Raw genomic sequence first — 23277 nt, 5'->3', positions numbered from 1 at the left:
TTCAAAGAAGATGGCACATAAAAGAAAACATACATTTCCTCCTATGACCTCCAAAACTGCCTGGGATATGGTCTCCATCAAATTCTTGAGCTTCACTTATGGTCATCTCATTGGACCTGGCCATGTTGTGCTTCTGTCAGCCTTCTGTCAGCCTTCTGTCAGCTTCTGTCAGTCCAAACTCTTACCTGCCTTCCACAGGTTCTTTGCACTGCATGAACATTTTCCCCTATTCTTCACCTACACTAATAGTTTGTACCGAAATGCCTTTTCTTCACACATGGCTTTCTTACTGACTCAATTTAATTCATATTTCCTCTGCAACTTTATTATGATTTTCAGTTAGAATGTTTTATATTTATTTTGGTATTTGTTAAAATTTTTGTATCCTGGGTCCAGAATAGTGGCATACTGGATTAGACCACCCATTGCAATGCTGGCATCCAATATGGGTGCCAGTTTGAGTCCCAGATTCTCTATTTCTGATCCAGCTCCCTGTTAATGTGCCTGGCTTACACCCTACACCTACACCCACATGGGAGACCCAGTGAAGCTAATGGTTTCAGCCTAGCGCAGCCTGGCTTTTGTGGTCATTTGGGGAGTGAACCAGTTGATGGAAGAACTCTCTTTGCCTCTCCTTCTCTCTCTTTCTGTAACTATGCCTTTCAAATAAATAAATCCTCAAAAAAATCCGTATCCTGCCCTGGATTCAGAACCCCATAAGGAAAAATCCCAACCTAAGTCTTCCAGCAAAGCCTAGTACTTAGGAAATACTCAATAAACATATTTTATATGACCAAATTACTTGACTCTAGCTAAAAATCTGGGTGTCATGTTGACTGGCTAGGCTGAAGTGAGGAGCCTTCCTTGGCACATCAGCAGAGAACTGGATCAGAAGTGGAGCAGCTGGGACTCGAACTGGCACCTATATGGGATGCCAGCAATGCAGGTTGCAGCTTTACCTGCTATGCCACAGCACCAGCCCCCATTTTTCATTCTTGACTTCAAGATTATATCAGTCTTCCTTGGGAATGCATGTTGGTCAATCCTATGTTCAATTAAAAATATAGTGCTTTATTTCAGAAATGCTGATAATTTTGAAAAATAAATCCTTAGAATCTTTTGATTGTAACCAATAGTTCATACTAATTTGCACAATCTCTAAGTAATGAACATAATGTTGACCCTTTAGTTATGTTAATTTTTTAGTTTGATCATTTTTACATTTTGTTTAAATGGTAGTTATGATTATTTAAAGTATGTAATTATGGTTATAGATTATCTAGTATGAATTCATGTTTAGGTACTGCATATGTAGCTATATATGTACATATACATATTTCTGTGTATATTATGTAGTTGTGTATTGTACATATGTATAATTAAAGATATGTGTGTATATACAGATTGATATAACTATGCATGAGAGGTCTTCAAAAATTTTTTGGAAAACACACATTATGGACAACTCTATGCATGTGTTTAAAAAAATTATGTTATTTATTTGCAATGCATAGTGACAGAGAGGGAGAAATAAAGAAAAAAAAAAACCTTTCATCCATTGGTCTATTCCCCAAATAGCCACAATGGCTAGGGCTGGACCAGGCAAAGGCCTGGAGCCCAGACCTCCTTCTGGGTCTCACATGGGTGGTAGGGGACCAAGTATTTGGGCGATTTGTTGCTGCTTTTCCAGGTGTATTAGCAGGTGCCTTAGCAGGGAGCCAGATGGGAAGTGCAGGGACCAGAACTCAAACCAGCAATTCAATATGGGATGTTGGCACGGCAAGTGGCAGCAACCCTGGATTTTAAAATTTTTTGTATCAAATAAAATTACCTTTGAATTCCATATTTCCATGAACTTTTTGAAGTATCTCACATATTACCTCTGTAAGGGCCTAGAACCAATGATATTGCAATAGCAATGACACCCAATAGCAATAACACCCAGATCTTGGCCTTTAAATACCATTTCCCAGGGATCACCACTTTGGCACAGTGAGTTAAGTTGCTGTCTACAGCGCTGGCATTCCATATGGGCACCATTTTGAGACCTGGCTGCTTCACTTCCAATCCAGCTCCCTGTCAATGTGTTTGGAAAAGCAGCAGAAGACGGCACCAGTACTTGCAACCCTCTTGGCTCCTGGCTTTGGCCTGGCCCAGCCTCATTGTGGCCTTTTGGGGAGTGAACCAGCAGATGGAAATTTTCTCTATCTGTCTGTCCTCTCTCTCTCTATACTCTGACTCTCAAATACATAAATAAATCTTCAAAACAAAAAACTCCACCATTTTCCAATAAAAATAAATAAAGTTTTCTTAGTGAAATGGCTATGTGAGTAGTATTGGTGCAGAAAAAATAAAATTTATGCTATTATGGAAAAATATAAATAAGTCAAACTGAAGTAAAATACTCATAATTCAGCATTCTTACTTATTTAGTGTATATTTGTTCTTTTTATATATGCTTTGTGTAACGTGTGATGTGTATATATATTTTATGCAGAAATTGTATACTATTTTATACAATGTCTTAAATAACTCAGTATGTGGAATGTGAATGCCCAATTCGTTGGATAATTAATTATAAACAGTGCTGGAAGAACATCTTCATAAATTAATTTTGATGCACTTCCATAATCACCAAGAGAATCTCCTTTTTCAAAATATTATTTAACTATTTATAAGTCCTCATCCCTTTGTTTTTAACTCACATTCAATTAGTTAAAATATAATTAAAATAAGTATCATGCTTTGGCATTTGGTTAAGGTTTGGTTTAAATTTTTCATTAGGAGTTAAATAATTATTAGTTCACATGTAAGAAGAAATCCATTTCTTATATCCCAACACTCCTACCAGGGTGGAAAGGATCGTAGATACTCGAATGGGCAATCTCCTTAGTTTATAAACTAAAATACTGAGAACAAGAACAGTTAAATTATTTTCTGCAGAGCAAGTAAGTAATTACCATCAACTTAAGTCAGAGGTCTAGATTTCCTAATTGAAATTTCGTTGCTTTTCTTCCAATATGAAAAAGGCTACGTAATGTATGCAGAGCTCACACCCAGAAGTGCTTCAGAAGATTTGTGTTCACTTCATACCTACTCAGATAACAGGTTTCTTGGTATGTATTCACTAGACTCATGTTAATTGCCATCTATATAGCTGGTGAGTATATTTTTAATGCCACAATAAGAAAAGAAAAAGCTAATTAAAACAGAATAAGAATTACTAAATAGCCAAAACTCTGCCAGGTGCTTTTAAAATGAAATGGATCCCTTTCTAAATTATGAACTCTATTTTCTGTTTGTTAAAATTCTAGACTATCAACCTTACCCATGTGGAAGATTGCTAATCAAATTAAAGGAAATGCAGAAAATTCTAAGGAATTTAAGTTGTTTGATTTCAGAAGGAATTTCTTTGATGGGATTATTTCTCAATTTCAGTACTTGTAAATTTTTAAGGCAGAATACCTGGAGAACATAAAAGAGAAACTAACATGAGTAGAATGATAAAGTATGCAAACCCCTACTCATTACATTTTATAAACTCTGAACTAATGTAGAGAATCAATATAGCAACATTAACTGATTATATTATATATCTCAATAAACAACTTTGGTAAAAACCTCGAAACCAAGTGACCAGCATTAAATGTGTGTGATAAGGTGAGATAACTCAAGTACTTTACACCAATACCCTTGGCTCAGGAGTAATCCTTTTTTGATATAACTGTTATTCAGTCTTCATCCATATATGTTTCAGACTTAACAAAAAACAATTATTATTATTATATATGACTTTATGTCTTTTAGAGAAGCTGAGAGAAGAAAGGACAGCGAGAATGTGTCCATAGCATTTGTTATACTAACCTTCTTCTTTAATATTGCTGCTGCTACATTCTCTTGCCCTAAACTATTTTATCAGACTCCATGCTTTGCCTGATTGCACAGCTTGACTTTTACATGAAATTAGTCTTCTATGATGGGACATACTTAAGATGGAAAGCAGGGAGGGCACTGTGGTGCAGCAGGTTAAGGCCATCTCTTGGAGTGCATCTCCCATACCAGAAAGCCCAGAATGAATCTCACCTCTGCTTCCAATCCAGCTTCCTGCTTGGGAAGCAGTAGATGATGGCCCAAGTGCTTGAGTCCCAAAAACCCATGCTACAGACCCTTTGGAGTTCCTATTCCCTGATGTTATCCTGGGCCGGCCCTAGCTACTGCGGCATTTGGAAGATATTTCTTTCTTTCTCTCTCTCTCTCTCTCTCTCTATCTCTATCTCTCTCTCTCTCTCTCTCTCTCCTTTTGTGTCATTCTGCCTCTCATGCCTTTACATCATGCTAACAACTGAACATCATTAGCCAACCCTTCTATGCCTGGATATTGCCATCCTCATTGACACATTTTATTTATAGTTATGCAACATAGGTCTGCACCTTAATGTCAAATTTCACAGATTTCACTTTATTTCTTAGATCTAAATAGTTCCTTTGTATTTACACATTATCTCTGTCTACTTAGAAGAAAGATTAAATTAGTGTGAAGAATTAAGATCTCTTGGGAATTCCTGTCAATTTTTCAAGTTACTAAAACTGGTTTTAAGCATTTCTTCCTGGTACTGAAAAAAAAATTATACGGAAAGTATGGAAAATATATCTTTTCAATACTGCATGTTCGAAAATAGGAATAAGGACAACTCACTAAAATCAATCAACTAAAAGCCAACACTCTGGAAATCAATTCAAAAAACAACCAATAATCCAGTGACTAATGAAGCACAACCAGACAGAGAGGACATAATATACCCTAAATATTCATAATGGCTAATGTATTTAAAATGACACTAAACTAGTTCTAATATCTACTTGTTCCTGATCCATTTTATTAAATAGAATATCCTTTTAGCATATGGCATATGACAATGAAAACTTGTTTCAATATTATCTGATCACTAACTTTAAAGTTTCTGATTAGTACATAGAAGTCTTACTTAGGTTTTGTTCAGTTAGAACACATTATTTAAAATACATTGTACAATTATTAGAACATGTTTGAGAGACTGACTATAACACTGTAACATGTCTCTGAGGATTATATCATGCATGGTCCTATGAAAGAACTACTATACTTTTCATACTTCTTTTTTTTTTTTTTTTTTTTTTTTTTTTTTTTTTTGACAGGCAGAGTGGACAGTGAGAGAGAGAGACAGAGAGAAAGGTCTTCCTTTGCCGTTGGTTCACCCTCCAATGGCCGCCGCGGCCGGCGCGCTGCGGCCGGCGCACCGCGCCGATCCGGTGGCAGGAGCCAGGAGCCAGGTGCTTCTCCTGGTCTCCCATGGGGTGCAGGGCCCAAGCACCTGGGCCATCCTCCACTGCACTCCCTGGCCACAGCAGAGGGCTGGCCTGGAAGAGGGGCAACCGGGACAGAATCCGGCGCCCCGACCGGGACTAGAACCCGGTGTGCCGGCGCCGCTAGGCGGAGGATTAGCCTAGTGAGCCGCGGCGCCGGCCAACTTTTCATACTTCTGAAATAGCTTTTTTTGAATGCAATCCAAAACCATATTTACTTAATAATAACTTTAGGGTTTCATAAGATACCTATTTTATTATGATTATTATCCACAATAACAAGTATAGTAATATATATGGTAATAAAAATGGACTTACTTCTGTGGGAAAGTGATAGAGATCATTAAATGATAAATTAAGGTATATCAATTGGAAGGCCAAACATGTCAAGTCTGGACAATTCAAGAGAAAAAAGCCCTAAAATAAAGTGACAAGAGCAAGAGAGAAGATGTTAATCATTAACAATGCACAAAATATTTTATATGAGTGGAAAAAAGGAGTATACAATGTGAATAAAATATTTGATATGATACACTAGCAAGCCTATATCCATTTTCCACTCTTTTTTTATCCTGTCATAATACTTTCTTAAGTAACAAATAAATTAGAAACACTACTAAATATTTATGTATGGGGTGAGTATAGTGTTATATACATGACTGTTTTATTTCAATCAATAACAAGCAAATATTTATTGAGTACCCACTACATGCTGAAATATAAGTAATTTAGTCTGTTTTATATTATCTCTTCTGTTCATTTTTTATGTCTATACTTCTATTTCTCTATTATTTATTTATTTATTAATCTAATATTTTCCTAAAATTTCATGTTAAATACATCAGTTTCTGATTGAGAGAAATGTATGCATTGCTACGGACTGAATGATTGTGTTCCCTCCAAGTTCATATGTTAAAGTTGTAATCTATTTGGAAATAAGACTTTGAGAGGTGCTTAGGTATAAATGAGACTACCAGGGACCCCATAATGGAATTAGTGTTCTCCTAAGAACAGAAAGTGACTCTCTACCTTTGCCATCTGATGACTCAGCAAGAAGGTAGCCATCTGGCAGGAAAATGCTTACCAGGAACTTAACTGATTTCCACTTTGATCTCAGCCTGCAAAACTGAGAAATAAATGTTTGTTGAGAGAGAGATGGGCCAAGCCAATGCTAGCATCCAGGAACTCCATCTGGGTCTCCCACATGGGTGACTGGGACTCAGCCACTTGAGTCATCATCACCTATTATCTCCTAGGATTGCATTAGCAGCCTACAAAGGTGTGCATTAGCAGGAAACTGGAATGGAAAGCAGAGCCAGGACCCAAACTCAGGTACCAATAGGAGATGCAAGTGTCCCAAGCAGCACTCTAATTGGTGCTCCAAATTCCAAGCCATGCTTTTTTGAAAATAACAACATCAACAAAAACTTTATTAGAGAGAAAGGGAGGGCATGCCCCCATTAGCTGATTTATTCTTCAAATGCCCTCAATAACCCAGACTGAGCCAGGCTAAAACCAGAAGCTGGGAACTCAATCTGGGTTCCCCACGTGGGTAGCAGGGACTCTATCATTTTATCCATTTCCACTGCTTCTCAGGGTCAACATTAGCAGGAATCTGGAGTCAGAATTGGAACCAAGACTTAAACCTAGGTATTCTGCTATGGGATGTGCAACCTAGCCGGTATCTTAACCACTAACCCCAATGGCCACACCATGCTGACTGCTTATCATCAGCTGTCTGGTAACACTTCCTCCAGAGAGGTCTTCCCTGACAGTGTATCATAAAAAGCAACTTTTCAAACCAGTGCCCCGTCTGTACCTTCCACTGTTTCTTCACAGTTCTTATCACCACAAGAAATACTACACATAAGTGTCTACGTATGTACGTATGTATGTATGTGTGATCTTACCCCACCAACGTATAAGTTCCATGAAGTAGGCATTTTGTTTGTCTTGCTCACTGGTACATCATGAAACTAGGTTGTCACTGGTACACAGTATTGTGTGTTCTTAATAAGTAGAACAGACTTAGAGTGTGTCCAGGGCTGCGTGTTGCCTCAGGGAGTCCCAAAGCAGTGGGTATACCACAAGGCCCACCCCACTGTAGTGCCCAGGGAGCTACCTTTTCCATCACGTCATAAAACCTGTTTTCTGTTGCTGCCATGGAAAGTTGTGAAGAACTAAATAGTATAAGGAATGTGGGGGCTTTCCTAGTCCCTTGAATTGCACTAACAACCTCTTAGCATTTATATACCGAGTCTGTATTATATTAATTTTGTTTATATAAATTCTGTACCTTTAATAAGTCCCTGATATAGATCAGGATTTATAATTTTTAATTCTTTCCTATCACCCACTGTGCCCCACACTGAGCTCAGGTTTCTACTCTGGAATCTTACTGGAGTCTAATATTGTTGGAAGAATACTAATAACCATCCAGTTCTGGCCTTTTTTTGATGGGAGACTTTTAATGAATGCTTCAATCTCATTACTTGTTATGGGTCTGTTTAGATTTTCTATAACTTCTTGATTTAGAAAATCTTAGTATGTTATATGTATCCAGGAATTTATCCACTTCTTCAAGGTTTTCTAATTTTGTATGTAGTTGTTCTCAGTAGTTTCTTATGATACTTTGTATTTCTATGATGTTGGTTGTAATGTCTACTTTTTCAACTCTAATTTTATGTATGTGAGTTTTTCCTCTTTTTTTGTTAGTTTGACTACAGGTTTTTCTATTTCATTTATCTTCTAAAAAAACTAGCTTTGTGTTTTGTTGATCTTTCATATATTTTGTTTCAACTTCATTTATTTCTGCTCCAATATTATTTCTTCCTGCCTGCTAAGTTGGGGTTTGGTTTACTCTCATTTTTATATGTCCTTAAGATGCATCATTAGATTCATTGTGTGAGATCTAACGTAAGCACTTATTGCTATAAGCTTCCCTCTTAATACTGCTTTGGCTTTATCCCATGGATTTTTTTTTAATTTTAACTTTTATTTAATAAATATAAATTTCCAAAGTACAGCTTTTGGATTACATCAGTTTCCCCCCCCCCCCATAACTTCCCTCCCACCCACAACCCTCCCATCTCCTGCTCCCTCTCCCATTCCATTCACATCAAGATTCATTTAATTCTCTTTATATACAGAAGATCAATTTAATAAATATATATTAAGATTTCAACAGTTTGCACCCACACAGAAACACAAAATGTAAAGTACTATTTGAGTATTAGTTATAGCATTAATTCACGTTGTACAACCCATTAAGAACATAGATCCTACATGGGGAGTAAGTGCACATTGACTCCTGTTGTTGACTTAACAATTGACACTCTTGTTTATGGTGTCAGTAATCACCCTAGGCTCTTGTCATGAGTTGCCAAGGCTATGGAAGCCTTTTGAGTTCACCAGCTCTGATCTTATTTAGACAAGGTCATAGTCAAAGTGGAAGTTCTCTCCTCCCTTCAGAGAAAGGTACCTCCTTCTTTGATGACCTGTTCTTTCCACGGGGGTCCCACTCATTTAGGTCATTTTTTTTTTTGCCAGAGTGTCTTGGCTTTCCATGCCTAAAATACTCTCATGGGCTCTTAAGCCAGATCCGAATGCCTTAAGGGCTGATTCTGAGGCCAGAGTGCTGTTTATATCCCATAGATTTTGATGCAATGCAGAAAGACTTTGATTTCCTTTTTAATTTCTTCGATGACCCACTTGTCATTCTGTAGCATATTGTTTAATTTCCATTTAATTTTAAATGCTCTATTGTTCTTGTTGGTGATTTCTAAGTTTTATTCTTTTGCAGTCTGAGAAGATACATTTTATGATTTCAATCATTTTTAATTTATTGAGATTTGACTCATGGCTCAATATATTGTCTATCCTAGAGAATGTCCTATATGTTGATTAGAAGAATGTGTTTTCTGTAGCTATTGGGTGAAATGTTTTTTAAATGTCTGTTAGGTCCATTTGCTCAATAGTATGATTCAGCTCCAAAGTCTCTTTGTTGATTTTTTGTCTGGATGATCTATCTGTCCATTGATGGCAGTGGGTTGTTGAATTCCCCTCTACTATTGGAGTCTATCTCTCCTTTTAGGTCTAATAGTATTCGCTTTACATATCTGGGTGGTCTTATATTGGGTGCATATATATTTATGATTGTTATATATTCTTACTGAATTAATCAATATATCAATTGATCAATTTATCAATATCAAATGTCTGTCTTTGTCTCTTTTTATAGTTTTTCAGTTAAAGCCTGTCGCTCCCCCTCTTCATGGAGGAATGACACAGGACCCTGCGCTGTTCTTTTGTCTGCTCGGCCCTCCCCGGGTTTGCTGCTGGTTCTTCCCGGGTTGGCTACCGTCCCTTCCACCTCCGTGGAAGGGCGGTTCCCCCTGCCACATTCCCCACTTCCGCGGGGGAGCGGTACACCACCAGCCGGCTCTCTCGGGGGCTGCACAGGTGTTCCTTCAGATAGATGTTCCCCTTAGATGTTCCTGGTGCATGTTGTCTCTCTCCTCCTTTATAGTCCTCTTCCGCCAATCCCAACTCGGCTGCCCACACGCCGAGTACGCTGCTCTCCTCCAATCAGGAGCAGGATCAGCTCCTGGAGGTCATCACTCAAGTTGGCAAGAGACAGCTGCGTAGAAGCTGTTTTCTCCTCTCCCAGCGCCATATTGTGGGAGAGCAGATGCATAGAATAAGTCTTAATTCCAGTAACTTAGTCTAGTCCGAGTTGCTCCCCACAAAGCCTGTTTTATGTAACCTGAGTATAGACACTTCTGTTCATGTTTGGTTTCCATTTGCCTGGTATATATTTTCCTAGCCCTTCACTTTCAGTCTATGTGTATATTTATTTGTGAAGTGAGTTTCTTGTAGGCAACATAAAGTTAGATCTTGTTTTTTTTTATACATTCATTCAACCTAAATTTTTTGGCTGGGGAATTTAATCCAGTTACTTTCAAAGTTAGCATTGACAAGCCAGTGCCACGGCTCAATAGGCTAATCCTCTGCCTGCGGCGCCGGCTGTCGCTCCCTGTCTTCGTGGAGGAACAACACAGGACCCTGCGCTGTTCTTTCATCTTCTCGGCCCTCCCCGGGTTTGCTGCTGGTTCTTCCCGGGTTGGCTACCGTCCCTTCCACCTCCGTGGAAGGGCGGTTCCCCCTGCCACATTCCCCACTTCCGCGGGGGAGCGGTACACCACCAGCCGGCTCTCTCGGGGGCTGCACAGGTGTTCCTTCAGATAGATGTTCCCCTTAGATGTTCCTGGTGCATGTTGTCTCTCTCCTCCTTTATAGTCCTCTTCCGCCAATCCCAACCAGCTGCCCACATGCCGAGTACGCTGCTCTCCTCCAATCAGGAGCAGGATCAGCTCCTGGAGGTCATCACTCAAGTTGGCAAGAGGCAGCTGCGTAGAAGCTGTTTTCTCCTCTCCCAGCGCCATATTGTGGGAGAGCAGATGCATAGAATAAGTCTTAATTCCAATAACTTAGTCTAGTCCGAGTTGCTCCCAGTTGCTCCCCACAGCCGGCACCCTGGGTTCTAGTCCTGGTCGGGGTGCCAGATTCTGTCCTGGTTGCTCCTCTTCCAGTCCAGCTCTCTGCTATGGCCCGGGAGTGCAGTGGAGGATGGCCCAAGTTCTTGGGCCCTGCACCTGCATGGTAGACCAGGAGAAGCACCTGGCTCCTGGCTTTGGATGGGCGCAGCGCACCGGCCGCAGTGGCCATTGGCGGGTGAACCAATGAAAAAGGAAGACCTTTCTCTCTGTCTCTCTCTCTCACTGTCCACTCTGCCCGTCAAAACAACAACAACAACAACAACAAAACTTAGCATTGACAGATAAGAACTAACACCTGTCACTTTGTTGGTTGGTTATTGATTGTACCTGCTCTGTCAGTGAATTTGATAGCGCTATGTGTTTTCATGTTTACTTCCAATGTAGAACTCCCTTCAGAATTTCTTGTAAGGCTGGTCTAGTTTAGTGAATTCTCCAAGTTTTGCTTATCAGGGAAATAATTTCTTCTTCACTTCTAAAGAACAGCTTTTCTGGATATACTATTCTTGGTTGGAAGTTCTTTTTTTTTTTTTTCTTTAAAGACCTTAAATAAACATTCCAATCACTCTGGCTTGTAGGGTTTCTGCTAAGAAGTGTTCTTTGGTCTAATTGGTTTTCTTTTATATGTAACCTGATGCTTTTCTCTTACTCTCTTTAAGATTCTCTCTTTGTCCTTAACTCTTGCCAATTTGACTACAGTGTGCCTTGGAGAAATCATTTTTGGTTGAGTCTGTGTGGGATCCTTTGAGCTTCCTCTATCTGACACCTGTGTCTCTTTCAAGACTTTCGAGTTTTCAACTACTATTTCATTTAATAGGTTCTCAGTGCCTGTTTCCTTCTCTTCTTCTTCAGGGATCCCCATAATATGAAGAATTGGTTGCTTAAAATTGTAGGCTTTCTTCATTCTTAATTATGTTCTCCTCATTTTTGTCTGATTGGTTATTTCAAAAGTCTTGTCCTCCAGATCAGAAATTCTTTCCTCCACTCAGTCTATTCTGCTGTTACAGCACTCAATCATATTTTAATTTTTTATTTTAAATTATTTTAATTAGCTTTTAAGAGAGTCAAAGTAATTGCAGATACAATTATAAGAGCATAATGATAGTCTCTCCCTTCTTCCCTTTCTCCCTCCCACTTTCCTTCCTTCTTCCTTTCTCTGTCTTTTTATTTCATTGATTGAAGTTCTCATCTCCGAAACTTGTTTAGTTCTTTTTAATGATTTCTATCTCCTTAGAGAATGTCGCATTCACGTCACCTATTGTTTTCCTCATTTATTTAATCTGTCTACTTGTATTCTCTTGCATCACACTGAGTTTCCTTACAATTATTATTTTGAATTCCATTTCTGGCATTTCATAGATTTCCTTCAGATCAGGAATTTTTTCTGGAGAACTATTTTGCTGTTATGGAGATGTCATGCTAACTTATTTCATCATATTTCCTGTGTCCCTACGTTGATGTCTCTGCATCTGGTGTAATAGTTCCACCTTCTTTTTGTTGAAAAAAAGTTTGGTTTAGATGGAATGCAGGGCATCACTGAGCTTGTTGCTTTGGGTTTGGTTCTCGGTGAGCCCAGGAGTGCAACCTCTGAGCAGTTTCTTTTGCTTTAATCAATGTCAGCTCTGTCTATAAGTGAGACAGTGGGACAAGGCTGCTACAGTTCATAAGGATAGAAGTGTGACTTGAGGGGAATGTGAGCTCCCTAGGGTTTGTATCTTCAGTTTCCACAGAGCTGAATGTCAGTTACACTAGGGATTGTGATAGCCAGGGACTTATTCTTAGTGCTGAGGGACACAAAGGGAGATGCCCCCTTGTCCCACTGGCAAGCCTAAGTGATGCTGGGGTTTTGGACACCGATAGCTATGGCTCTAGGAATATGCGATGTGGATGGGACCTTCATCAGGTCATACAGGAAGAATGAAACTGGTCTTAGGGCTCCTAACACCGAAAACCCTAATTCCAGGACTAGGGGATGTGAACTGAACCATGCTCCTCTCCTCCAGGCTCTGGTAGCAGCATAACTGTGCTGCCTGCTGAGTCAGAGCAGGCTTCCGCCAGGACTCCACCGTACTCCTCTGAGACAGGCACTTTCGGGGGTGGGGTGGGGAGGAAGGCAATGTGACTTCCCTTCTTGGAGCAGAGTAGCCGCCCACAGCCCAGTCAGCTCTCCAGGCTGGACTTGAAGTCACTGTAGGGACTGTAGAATTCTCTCAGTTAAAGCTGCCAGCGGTGAGGTGACATAATGACCTCATCTTACCTTGTCTTAGGAAGATGGTATTTGCCAGACAGATGTGTGGATGCAAAGTTGGCTGGCAGTTCAGGCACAAGCATGTCTCTTTCCTCACTGACCCACAAGGGTCTCTCTTCTGTCCTGTCACTTCTCTACTGAAAATTCCGTCAGTCAGCTCCACGGGAATGTGGTTCTTTCTGTTCTCCTGTTAGCTTTCTGTGGCTGAAGTCAGTGCAGTTTCTTGCTATTCAGCCATCTTGGATCTCCCATTGGGATACCACTAAACAAGCAAATTTTCTTTTTCTTTATTTTTAAGATTTATTTATATGTAAGGAAAAGTCTCTCTCTCTCTCTCTCTCTCACTCACACACACACACACACACACACACACGGAGTAGGGGGAGAGAATGATAGAGATTTTCTTCTGGTTCACTCTCCAAATGCCCACAATAGCCTGATCCGAGCCAGGCCAAAGCCAGGATCCAGGAACTCCATCCTGGTTTTCCACATGAGTGAGAGGGGCCCAACCACTTGGGCCATCTTCTGCTATCTTCCCAGTTGCATAAGTTGGAAATTGGACTAGAAAAAAAATTCCAAATTGTGAGAAACCATAAAAGAGAAAAAAGGAGTAATGGTATAGAAAACCTCTTCAATGAAATTGTAGATGAAAAGTTTCTTACTTTGGAGAAACATGTGGCCATCCCAGCACAGTACAGGAGGCTCATAGGAACATCTCAGTCCCAGTACAGGAGGCTCATAGGAACATGGACCATAACTGATCCTTACTATTACACATTAAAGCCAACCTCTCAAAAGTATAATACAAAGATAGAACCTCTAACCTACAGGAGAAAAAGCACCAAGTCAAATTAAAGGAAACCCCAATAGAATAACAGCAGAGTGTCAATAGAAAATTTATGGGCCAGGAGGGAATGGAATGAAAATAATATGCAAACCCAGAACTTTATCTTCAAATCTATGTTTCACAAATGAAGGAGAAATAAAGGAAAACAAAAATTGGAAGAATTTATTACCACCAGACAAGTTTTACAAAGGATGAATAAAGAAGTCCTATAAGATGGCCGGCGCTGTGGCTCAATAGGCTAATCCTCCACCTTGCGGTGCCGGCACACCAGGTTCTAGTCCTGGTCAGGGCACCGGATTCTGTCCCGGTTGCCCCTCTTCCAGGCCAGCTCTCTGCTGTGGCCCAGGAGTGCAGTAGAGGATGGCCCAAGTTCTTGGACCCTGCACCCGCATGGTAGACCAGGAGAAGCACCTGGCTCCTGGCTTCGGATCAGCGCGGTGCACCGGCTGCAGCGCGCTGGCCGCAGCGGCCATTGGAGGGTGAACCAACAGTAAAAGAAGACCTTTCTCTCTGTCTCTCTCTCTCACTGTCCACTCTGCCTGTCCAAAAAAAAAAAAAAATCCTATAAGAAAGAAACTGAGAAAGTTAACTACCATCATGAAAACATATAAAAGTATAAAATTTACTAGAAAAACAACAATAAATATTAAAATATAAGGGTTTTTAAAAATGACACGTCTGTCATTACTCATCAACAATAACTTTGAATGTAAATGGACTAAATTCCCCAATTGGAAGGTACAGACTGGGATTAGCACTGTGGTGTGGCAAGTTAAGCCTGTACTTTTAACACCAGCATCCCATATCAGACCACAGGTTAAAGCCCCAGCTCCTCTGCGAAGGCACTAGGGCTGGCAGCAGAAGACTAGCTGAGTATTTGGGCACTTGCCACCCAGGTGGGAAACCAGGATGGAGTTCCTGGCTCCTGGCTTCAGCATGGCCCTGTCCATAGCCATTTGGGAAGTAGCCATTTGGATAGTAAAGCAGTGAGTAGAAGATATCTTACTCTCTCCCCCTTTCTCTCTGTCCCTCACTCTCTCCGTCATTGTGCCTTTAAAACTGAAAAATACTTTTTAAAAAAGATTTATTTATTCCGAAAGGCAGAGTGACAGAGAGAGGAGAGACAGAGAAAGAGACCTTCCACCAACCGATAGCCAAATAGCCACAACGTCTGGCGTGTGGCCAGGCCTAAGCCATGAGCCTGAAACACCATCTGTGTCTACCAAGTAGAGGGGCCCGAGGACTTTAGTTAATTTCTGCCTTTCTGGTGGCATTGGCAGGGAACTGGATAGGAAGTGGAGCAGGTAGGATTGAACTGGTATTCACATGGGATGCCAACCCCTAAAAAAAAATAGATGCATGGTTTTAAACTGAATGCATAAAAATAAGACAGCAATATTCTGTCTATAAGAAACTCATATCACTAGTAAAGACAAATAGACTAAAATGAAAGCATGGAAGAAGATATTCCTTGCTAATGGAAAAAAAGTGAAGAGTGGTAGCTCTACTTACATTAGACAAAACAGATTTTAGAAAAAAAATGTTTTCATGGATTTATAGCCAATATATAGAGTATAAAAAATGTAATGTACATGAATGAAATTGACATCTTGAGATTTTACTATTGTTTATAATCCTTGTCTATACTTCTGCAGGACTGTGGTTTTTCTACTTTCTACTTGTTGAATTCTTTATTTAGTGGAGAATTAATTCTATAATTATAAAGTAAATTTGAATTATGTTATCACAAAAATTAAAAGAAAAAAAATGAATGCAGAGGAAAGATGGAAGGAGGAAGAGTGGGATATATTATTACATGCTTAAAGTTGTATATATTGAATACTTGAAATCTGTTCTCTTTATATATATAAATAAATAGAAAAAAGAAAAACATTGTAAAAGAGACAAAGAAAATTATTAACTATATAATTTTCAAGGGACCTATTTCACAAGAAGATATGATGATAGTAGATGCAAATACACAACATGCTACAGCACCCAATTTTTTAAAACAAATATTATTTGTTCTAAAAGGAAAGATAAACCCTAATAGATTAATAGGGAGAGACTTCAACATCCCACTTTCATCAACAATCAGGTCACTCAAACAAAAAAAAAAATCAACAAACAGCAGAGTTAAGCTACATTATAGATGAAATAGATGTAACAGAAACTATAGAACATTCCATACAACACATGCAGAATACATATTCTTTTCACCTAATATTCTCTAGGATATACCATATTATTGGGCTTCAAAATAAGTGTATAAAATAAATGTAAAATAAATAAATGTAAAAATCAGAATCATATCATGCATCTTTTTATCATAATAGAATAAAATTAGAAATCACAACAAATTATACAAATACATGGATAACCAACATTATACTTCCAAATGAAGAATAAGTCATTTAAGACACCAAAGTTTAATTTAAAACTTCTATGAAACCAATAAATGTGGAAACAACATATAAAAATGTATGGGCTATGACAAAAGCAGTACTAAGAGGAAAGTTTATAGTAATAAATATGTGTACCTTCCTCCAAAAAAATCAAGGACCTGGAAATAAGATCAAACCAAGCCCAAAATTAGTAGATAGAAAGAATTAACAAAGATTAGAGTAGAAATAAATGATATAAAAACTAAGAAAACATTACAAAGGATGAATTAAATGAAGAGTTGGTTCATTGAAAAGATAAACCTTTGAAAAACTAAAGATAAACCTTTAGGTAGACTAAGTAAAAAGGAGAGAAATCTCAAATAAATAAAATCAGAAGTGACAAAGGGCATATCACAAAGATTCCATAAAAATACAAAGAATCATTAGTGACTATTATGTATAACTATGGGTCAACAATTGAAAAACCTAGAAGAAATGGATTAATTCTATGAGAGTAGCATTGCCTTGATCCCCAAACCAAACAAGCCCATAATAGCAACAACCAAACTAGAGGTAAAAATTCTCAATAAAATACTAGCAAATCAAATCTAACAATACATAAAAAACACACACACCCTGATCAAGTGTAATGCATAGGAATGAAATTGACATTTTGACATTCTATGATGGTTTACAGCCCTTGACTTGCCTGTTGAGGAACAGTAGTTTTTTTTTTTTTTCCCTTCATACTATTTAGTGTAATTTTTATGTAGTGTAGGGTTAATCTTATGAGTATAAAGTTAACTGAAAATTGATCTTTGTAAAACATCAGAGAAGGAGGAAGAAGAAGGGTAGGAGGGTAGGCAGGAGGGAGGATAGGGTGGGAAGAATCACTACTTTTGTATACATGACATGCTTGAAGTTTGTATAACAAATAAAATGTTAAAAAAATAAAATCAAACAAACAAACAAAACCACCAATGTGAAGGAACTCTATAGTGGAAATTACAAACCACTAATAATAAAAGACAATACACAAGACACAGAAAATGGAGGTACCTTCCATGTTTATCAGTTGGAAGAATTCATACTATTAAAATGTCCATAGTATTCAAAACAATTTACATGTTCAATATAATCCCCATCAAAATGCCAATGATATTCTTCACAGAACTAGAAAAAAAATTCTAAAGTTCATATGAAAGCACAGAGAACCACAAATAGCCACAATAATCCTGAAGGAAAAGGAGATATCACAAGACTGTATTTCAAGACTTACTATTAAGCTATTATAACATAACCAAAATTGTGCTGGATTAAAAACAGACACATAAACCAATGGAACAGAATACAGATTTCAGAATTGAATTCATGCATCTGTCATCAACTTATCTTTGACAAAGATGACAACAATAAACGGAAAAAGAATAGCCTCTTAAATCAATGACGTTGGGAAAACTGAATATCCATATGCAGAAGATTGAAGCAAGACCCTTCTCACCTCTAACAACCTTAACAAAAATAACTCAAAATGGATTAAAAATATAAATATAAGAACCGGAATTATGAAACTATCAGAAGAAAGTATAGAGGAAACACTTCAAGACATCAATATAGGCGATGCCCAAAACACAGGTGATAAAAGCAAAAAGAGATAAATGGGATTATAACAAACTAAGGAACTTCTGCACAGCAAAGAAAACAATCAACAGAGTGCAGAGAGAACCAACAGAATATTTCCAAATTATTCATTTGAGAAAGGATCAATGGCAAAAATATATAAGGATTTCAAAAACTCAACAACAAAGAAATGAATACTCCAATTAAGAAATGGGCAAAGGGGTCCAGCTTTGTGGCACAATAGGTCAAGCACAGCCCATTTTGGAGTGCTTGATCTAATCCTGGTTGCTCCACTTCTGATCTAGCTTCCTGTTAATGCATCTGAAAAGGTAGTGGATAATGGCCCAAGTGTGTGAGCCCCTTCCACACATGTAAGAAACTAGGATGAAGTTTCTAGCTCCTGGCTTTGGTCTAGCCCAGACCTACCTGTTTTGGCCATTTGGGGAGTGAACCAATGGATGGAAGATCTCTCTTCGTCTTTTTCTCTTCCTCTCTATGTCACTCTGCCTTACAGATAAATTAAAAAATCTTAAAAAAAAAAAACATAGGTAAAATATCTGAATAGATATTTCTTGAAAGAAGAAATACAGAAGATTCCAAGAGGTAAAATAGTGACAGGGCGGTCTGCTCTAGGCTATTAGAAAATAGTGGAAAAAAAGTGGAGAAAGTGCCTTCTCAGGGGAGAGTTGAAGGGAAAACAGCAGTGGAGATTCTGAGGGAGGAGGAGAGATGCTGTGGATCTGTGTGGAAGGTGCAGACGCACAGCAAAGAGCACAGCCACGACACACAACGCCAGCAGCTGAGAGCCGGAGAAAGCGCCAGCTCTGGAGAGCAAGGTGAGATAAGACTGCAGTGGCCGGTGCCACCGCTGATATAGCCGGAGAGACAGCCTAGCAGACTACACTGTCTTTGAGTCTGGCCCAGAGCCCTGAGGTTAACAGGGTGCCCACTCACTCAGAGAAAAAGAAAAGGGGCACTTCTCTCTCTCCCCTTTCCCTACCACCACTTAATTGGTGGACTTCAGGAAAACTGGGACAGATAGGTTTAGAGATGTAATTTGAATGTGCTCCTGAGAAATTTCTATTGCAACAGGAAAGGCTCTTTCAGTATCATGGAAATTTGCCTAATTTGGGAAATCTAAAGCAAAAAAATAATTGATAATACATCAGGATAATGTAAGTAAAACTATCCAGCATACCTTAAGATTAAGTGCATTTCTTCCATATAGTTGACAGTTCATTATGGCCAAATCAGTCATAGCTGCCAATGTTTCATATCGTGTTGCTGCAATAGTCTTAAAACCTTCACCATGTAAAGTAAGTACCTCTGATTTTTCTTCTTCAATTGTAACAGGAACTAAATAAATAAAACAAAGCATGAAACTTATATGTCATTATTTAGAGTAAAAATGTGAAGGTATTTATGCTATGGTAAGATTAAGGTTACCTACACTCTTCTAGAAAGTATTCTCCACAAGCTCCGCCCACTGAATCGCAGCTGGTTCTGTCTGCCGATCTGGGTGTTATTTGTTTGTTGTAAAATATTAGATAGCACAATTATCTTTCAAAAAGAGAACAATATGCTCCTAGATTTCTACTTGTATGATTTAGATTCCTTCAGTCTTAGTGTTTTTGTACTGTATGTAAAACTTTTTAAAATTTTACTATGTATTATGTAAATAACTTCTTTGCTCTCAAAATTAATTAAGGACATCATATAAACATAACTCCAAGGGGTAGCTTCACGTTTCCCCTCACATCATCTTATGCATGGCTCAAATGTCTTATATAATTAAACTCTTCCCTTAGTGTATAGATCTCACAAAGGAAATGGAAGACAGAAAACGAACAACTCAGGAGTTACCCAAGCAGAGAGGATCTAAATTTAAATTTACTTTTTATGATGACTCTTGTGAGTTGCACCTTCCACCACAAATGGTCTATGCAAGTACACATCAAGTGCAGCAGGAAAATATTTTGAAATGTTATGAAATATGCATTCCCAGCCATTCTCGATGTATTACTTGCAGAAACATATTTCTACAGTCTCAGTAATTCTTAAATTGCTTCAATGAGAGGAAACAGTGCATCCTACAACAACAAAAAAATTACATTTGGGTCTTAATTTCTAACATAGACCCTCCATGCCCATTTAAGATCAACAGATGTGAAAGTTAACTTCAGAATAAAGAAAGATGTAGAAGGTGATACAGAGAGGAAGGGGATGGAGCAAGATGGAAAGGGGAATGAATTAAGATCGAAGTCTGTGGCCAGCTCTGGGTTCACCTACCTGTAGGGTCTAAGCCCAACCAGTTGCTTTTTCAATAAAGCGAGGGAGATAGAGTAGCACAGATGGTTAGAAATTCCCTTCTACATCTCTGAAAGTTCCAAGTGCCCTTACAGATACCTGCAACTTTCCAAGGAGGGAACCATCAGAGCAGAAGAAACTCAATAAAGCAGAAACAGCACCAAAACTTGTTTAGGCTCCTGACATGCAGGAGTGCCACAAGTTAATTAATGCCAGAGATATTGACAAAGAACTACTGGGAAGGACAGCGGCTAACAAAGTCCTATCTTTAGAGCATTCTGCCATGTATAATCTATTAAACATAGCTATTGAGTAAATTTGTTATATTATCTTTTTGCTGTTCTAGAGTTTTGCTCAACTGTTATTTTAAAAACAAAAACCAGTTCTCCGCTGAAATTCTCCAGGTTTTCTTAATTTTCTTGAACACAGTCATCACAGTCACTTTAAACTCCCTCCTTAAAATGCTACTATCTGAATCAATCATGGGGCTGTATCTATTGTCTATTTCTTTCAAACATTTTTACCCTGTATCTTAGGACGCTTTGTGAATTTTTAATTTGAAGCTGGAGTTCATGGATGGACAATGCTAAAGGATCTGGATAATGTTATCTCTAACAAGTGTTAGCTGTTCTTTGTTTAAGCAAAAGCGCCACTTTGGTTTGTCAAGGATTGGTTTTGACCTTCTTTAGGGATAGTCTATTTTAGCTTAGTTCTTTTCAGAAAATATCATTCCTATTCCTTAGTGATGGGTTCTCTGGGTCTTCAACTGAAAACTCTATTTGGTTATAAAAACCTTTATACTTTGACAGAGCTGGTACTCCAATTTCTGTCTCATGTGTAGCTGAAAAAAAAATCTGTCCTCAATTCCTTAGTTTCTCCGCCAATGATTCTGCTGTTTCGGAGTCTTATCCTGTATGTGCACAACTTGGAAATCAGCCGAAACCCTTAAGGAGTTTGTAGACAGCTTTTTAAGACTGATTCTCCTTCGATTCTTTCCTTTTTAAGATTTTTGCTCTTTACGTCCCAGTGCTATTGGCAGCTCTGAAGTCTGAATGCTATCTTCCCCATCAGCTACACTACTCCTTTCTTTCTTTTTTTTTTTTTTATCTTTTATTTAATGAATATAAATTTCCAAAGTACGACTCATGGGTTACAATGGCTTCCCCCCCATACCGTCCCTCCCACCCACAACCCTCCCCTTTCCCACTCCCTCTCCCCTTCCATTCACATCAAGATTCATTTTCGATTATCTTAATATACAGAAGATCAGCTTAGTCTACCTTAAGTAAGGATTTCAACAGTTTGCTCCCGCACAGAAACATAAAGTGAAAAATAATAGATGATTTTTTTTAAATGATGATGAAATCAGATCAGACCTATTGTCATGTTTAATCCCAGTGAGAGTCAAGTTGGGAATTGATAATTTCTTTTTTTTTTACACTACTCCTTTCTATAGTGCAAGCCACAAACGCCCCAGGCAAAAGCCAAGGCAAAGGCAGAGAACTAACCGGAGGATTTCCCTTTCTGCAGGGACCGTGGCCATTCAGGTCATGTGTGCGTGGTTGATTTTCCAATGCCTTAAATAGCAGTTTTATATCTTTCTGGCAGGTTTAATAGTTGATTGTGGTAGGAAAATTTGTCCAATACAAGCTAATCAATCATGGACAGAACCAGAAGTTATCACATTACTTTTTTTTTTTTTTTTTTTTTTTTTTTTTTTTTTTTTTGACAGGCAGAGTGGACAGTGAGAGAGAGAGACAGAGAGGAAGGTCTTCCTTTTCAGTTGGTTCACCCCCCAGTGGCTGCTGCGGCCGGCGTGCTGCTGCTGGCGCACCGCGCTGATCCAAAGGCAGGAGCCAGGTACTTCTCCTGGTCTCCCATGTGGGTGCAGAGCCCAAGGACTTGGGCCATCCTCCACTGCACTCCTGGGCCACAGCAGAGAGCTGGACTGGAAGAGGAGCAACCGGGACAGAATCCGGCGCCCTCACCAGGACTAGAACTCCGGGGGTGGGGTGCCAGCACCACAGGCGGAGGATTAGCCTAGTGAGCTGCTTGAAATCTGTGCCTGATAATCCTAAAACTGAATTCTCCTGTGGGTATGTTTATACTGCTCACTATTTCTGAGAGTTTTCATTCATTTTTTCTCCTTGTGTACCTGGTGGTTGTAAAGTATTTACTGCAGACTATATTTGTGAGACTGTCTGTAGAGATAATGTGAAGTCGAGGATGGGATATTATTTCTTCAAAGATGGTATTTTATTTCTGCTTGGTAAGTAAGGCCAAAGCACTGGAAACGATTCCTTACACACGGCAAGTCATTCACCCATTATTCCATGTTATCTGCCCCACCCAGATTAAGAATACACTGGTTTTCATCTTCCCAGTATCAGTACAATATATGGTTTATAGTCACTTCTTAAAAATAGCTGCTGCATTGGCATTTAGCCTTGTGGTAACACGCCTGTTAAGATGCCAGCATCCTACATCATGGTACCTGGGTTTGATTCTGGGGCCTAGCTTCAAACTTCAGCTTCTACTATGCAGACCTTTGGAAGTAGCTGTAATGGCCCAAGTAATCGGGTTCCTGCTACCCACCAGGAGGACTTGAATTGAATTCCCAGCTTCTGGCTTCAACCAGGCCCAGCAATGACCATTACAAGCACTTGAAGAATAAACCAACATTCTCCCCCTCTCTCTCTCTCCCCCTCCTCAAATAGATAAATCAATAAATAATTTTCTAAAATTTAAAAAATTGCTGAGGAACTGAAAATAAGGGGAGACATTATATATGACTCATATATACTCATACAAACACATAATCATAGATACTTTTGTATACTATGTATAATGTCTAAAGGAATGATATAAACATAGCATTTACCTTCAGATGGTCTTGGGGCAGTCTCTACCTTTTCATTTTCTAATGAAATATTTTCTAGAAAAGAAAGAAAATTCATTGAGGGTGTTGTGAAT

General features: G+C 38.8%; 1 protein-coding gene across 3 annotated transcripts in view; it reads right to left on the bottom strand.

Annotated features, from left to right (window-relative positions):
• LRRC63 (leucine rich repeat containing 63) overlaps positions 1–23277 on the bottom strand; it is a 56739-nt gene that overhangs the window by 15218 nt on the left and 18244 nt on the right. For all 3 annotated transcript variants that reach the window (XM_017343482.3, XM_017343483.3, XM_051850057.1), the window contains exons 4-7: positions 23186–23239; positions 19196–19353; positions 5662–5760; positions 3329–3465 (exon numbers count right to left, since the gene is read on the bottom strand). In XM_017343482.3, the coding sequence (XP_017198971.1) occupies positions 3329–3465; positions 5662–5760; positions 19196–19353; positions 23186–23239 (448 nt within the window). The remainder of the gene's footprint in view (positions 1–3328; positions 3466–5661; positions 5761–19195; positions 19354–23185; positions 23240–23277) is intronic.

The sequence above is a fragment of the Oryctolagus cuniculus genome, chromosome 9, assembly GCF_964237555.1.
Source record: "Oryctolagus cuniculus chromosome 9, mOryCun1.1, whole genome shotgun sequence".
NCBI lineage: Eukaryota > Metazoa > Chordata > Mammalia > Lagomorpha > Leporidae > Oryctolagus > Oryctolagus cuniculus.
This window is presented reverse-complemented; position numbering and strand designations above follow the sequence as displayed.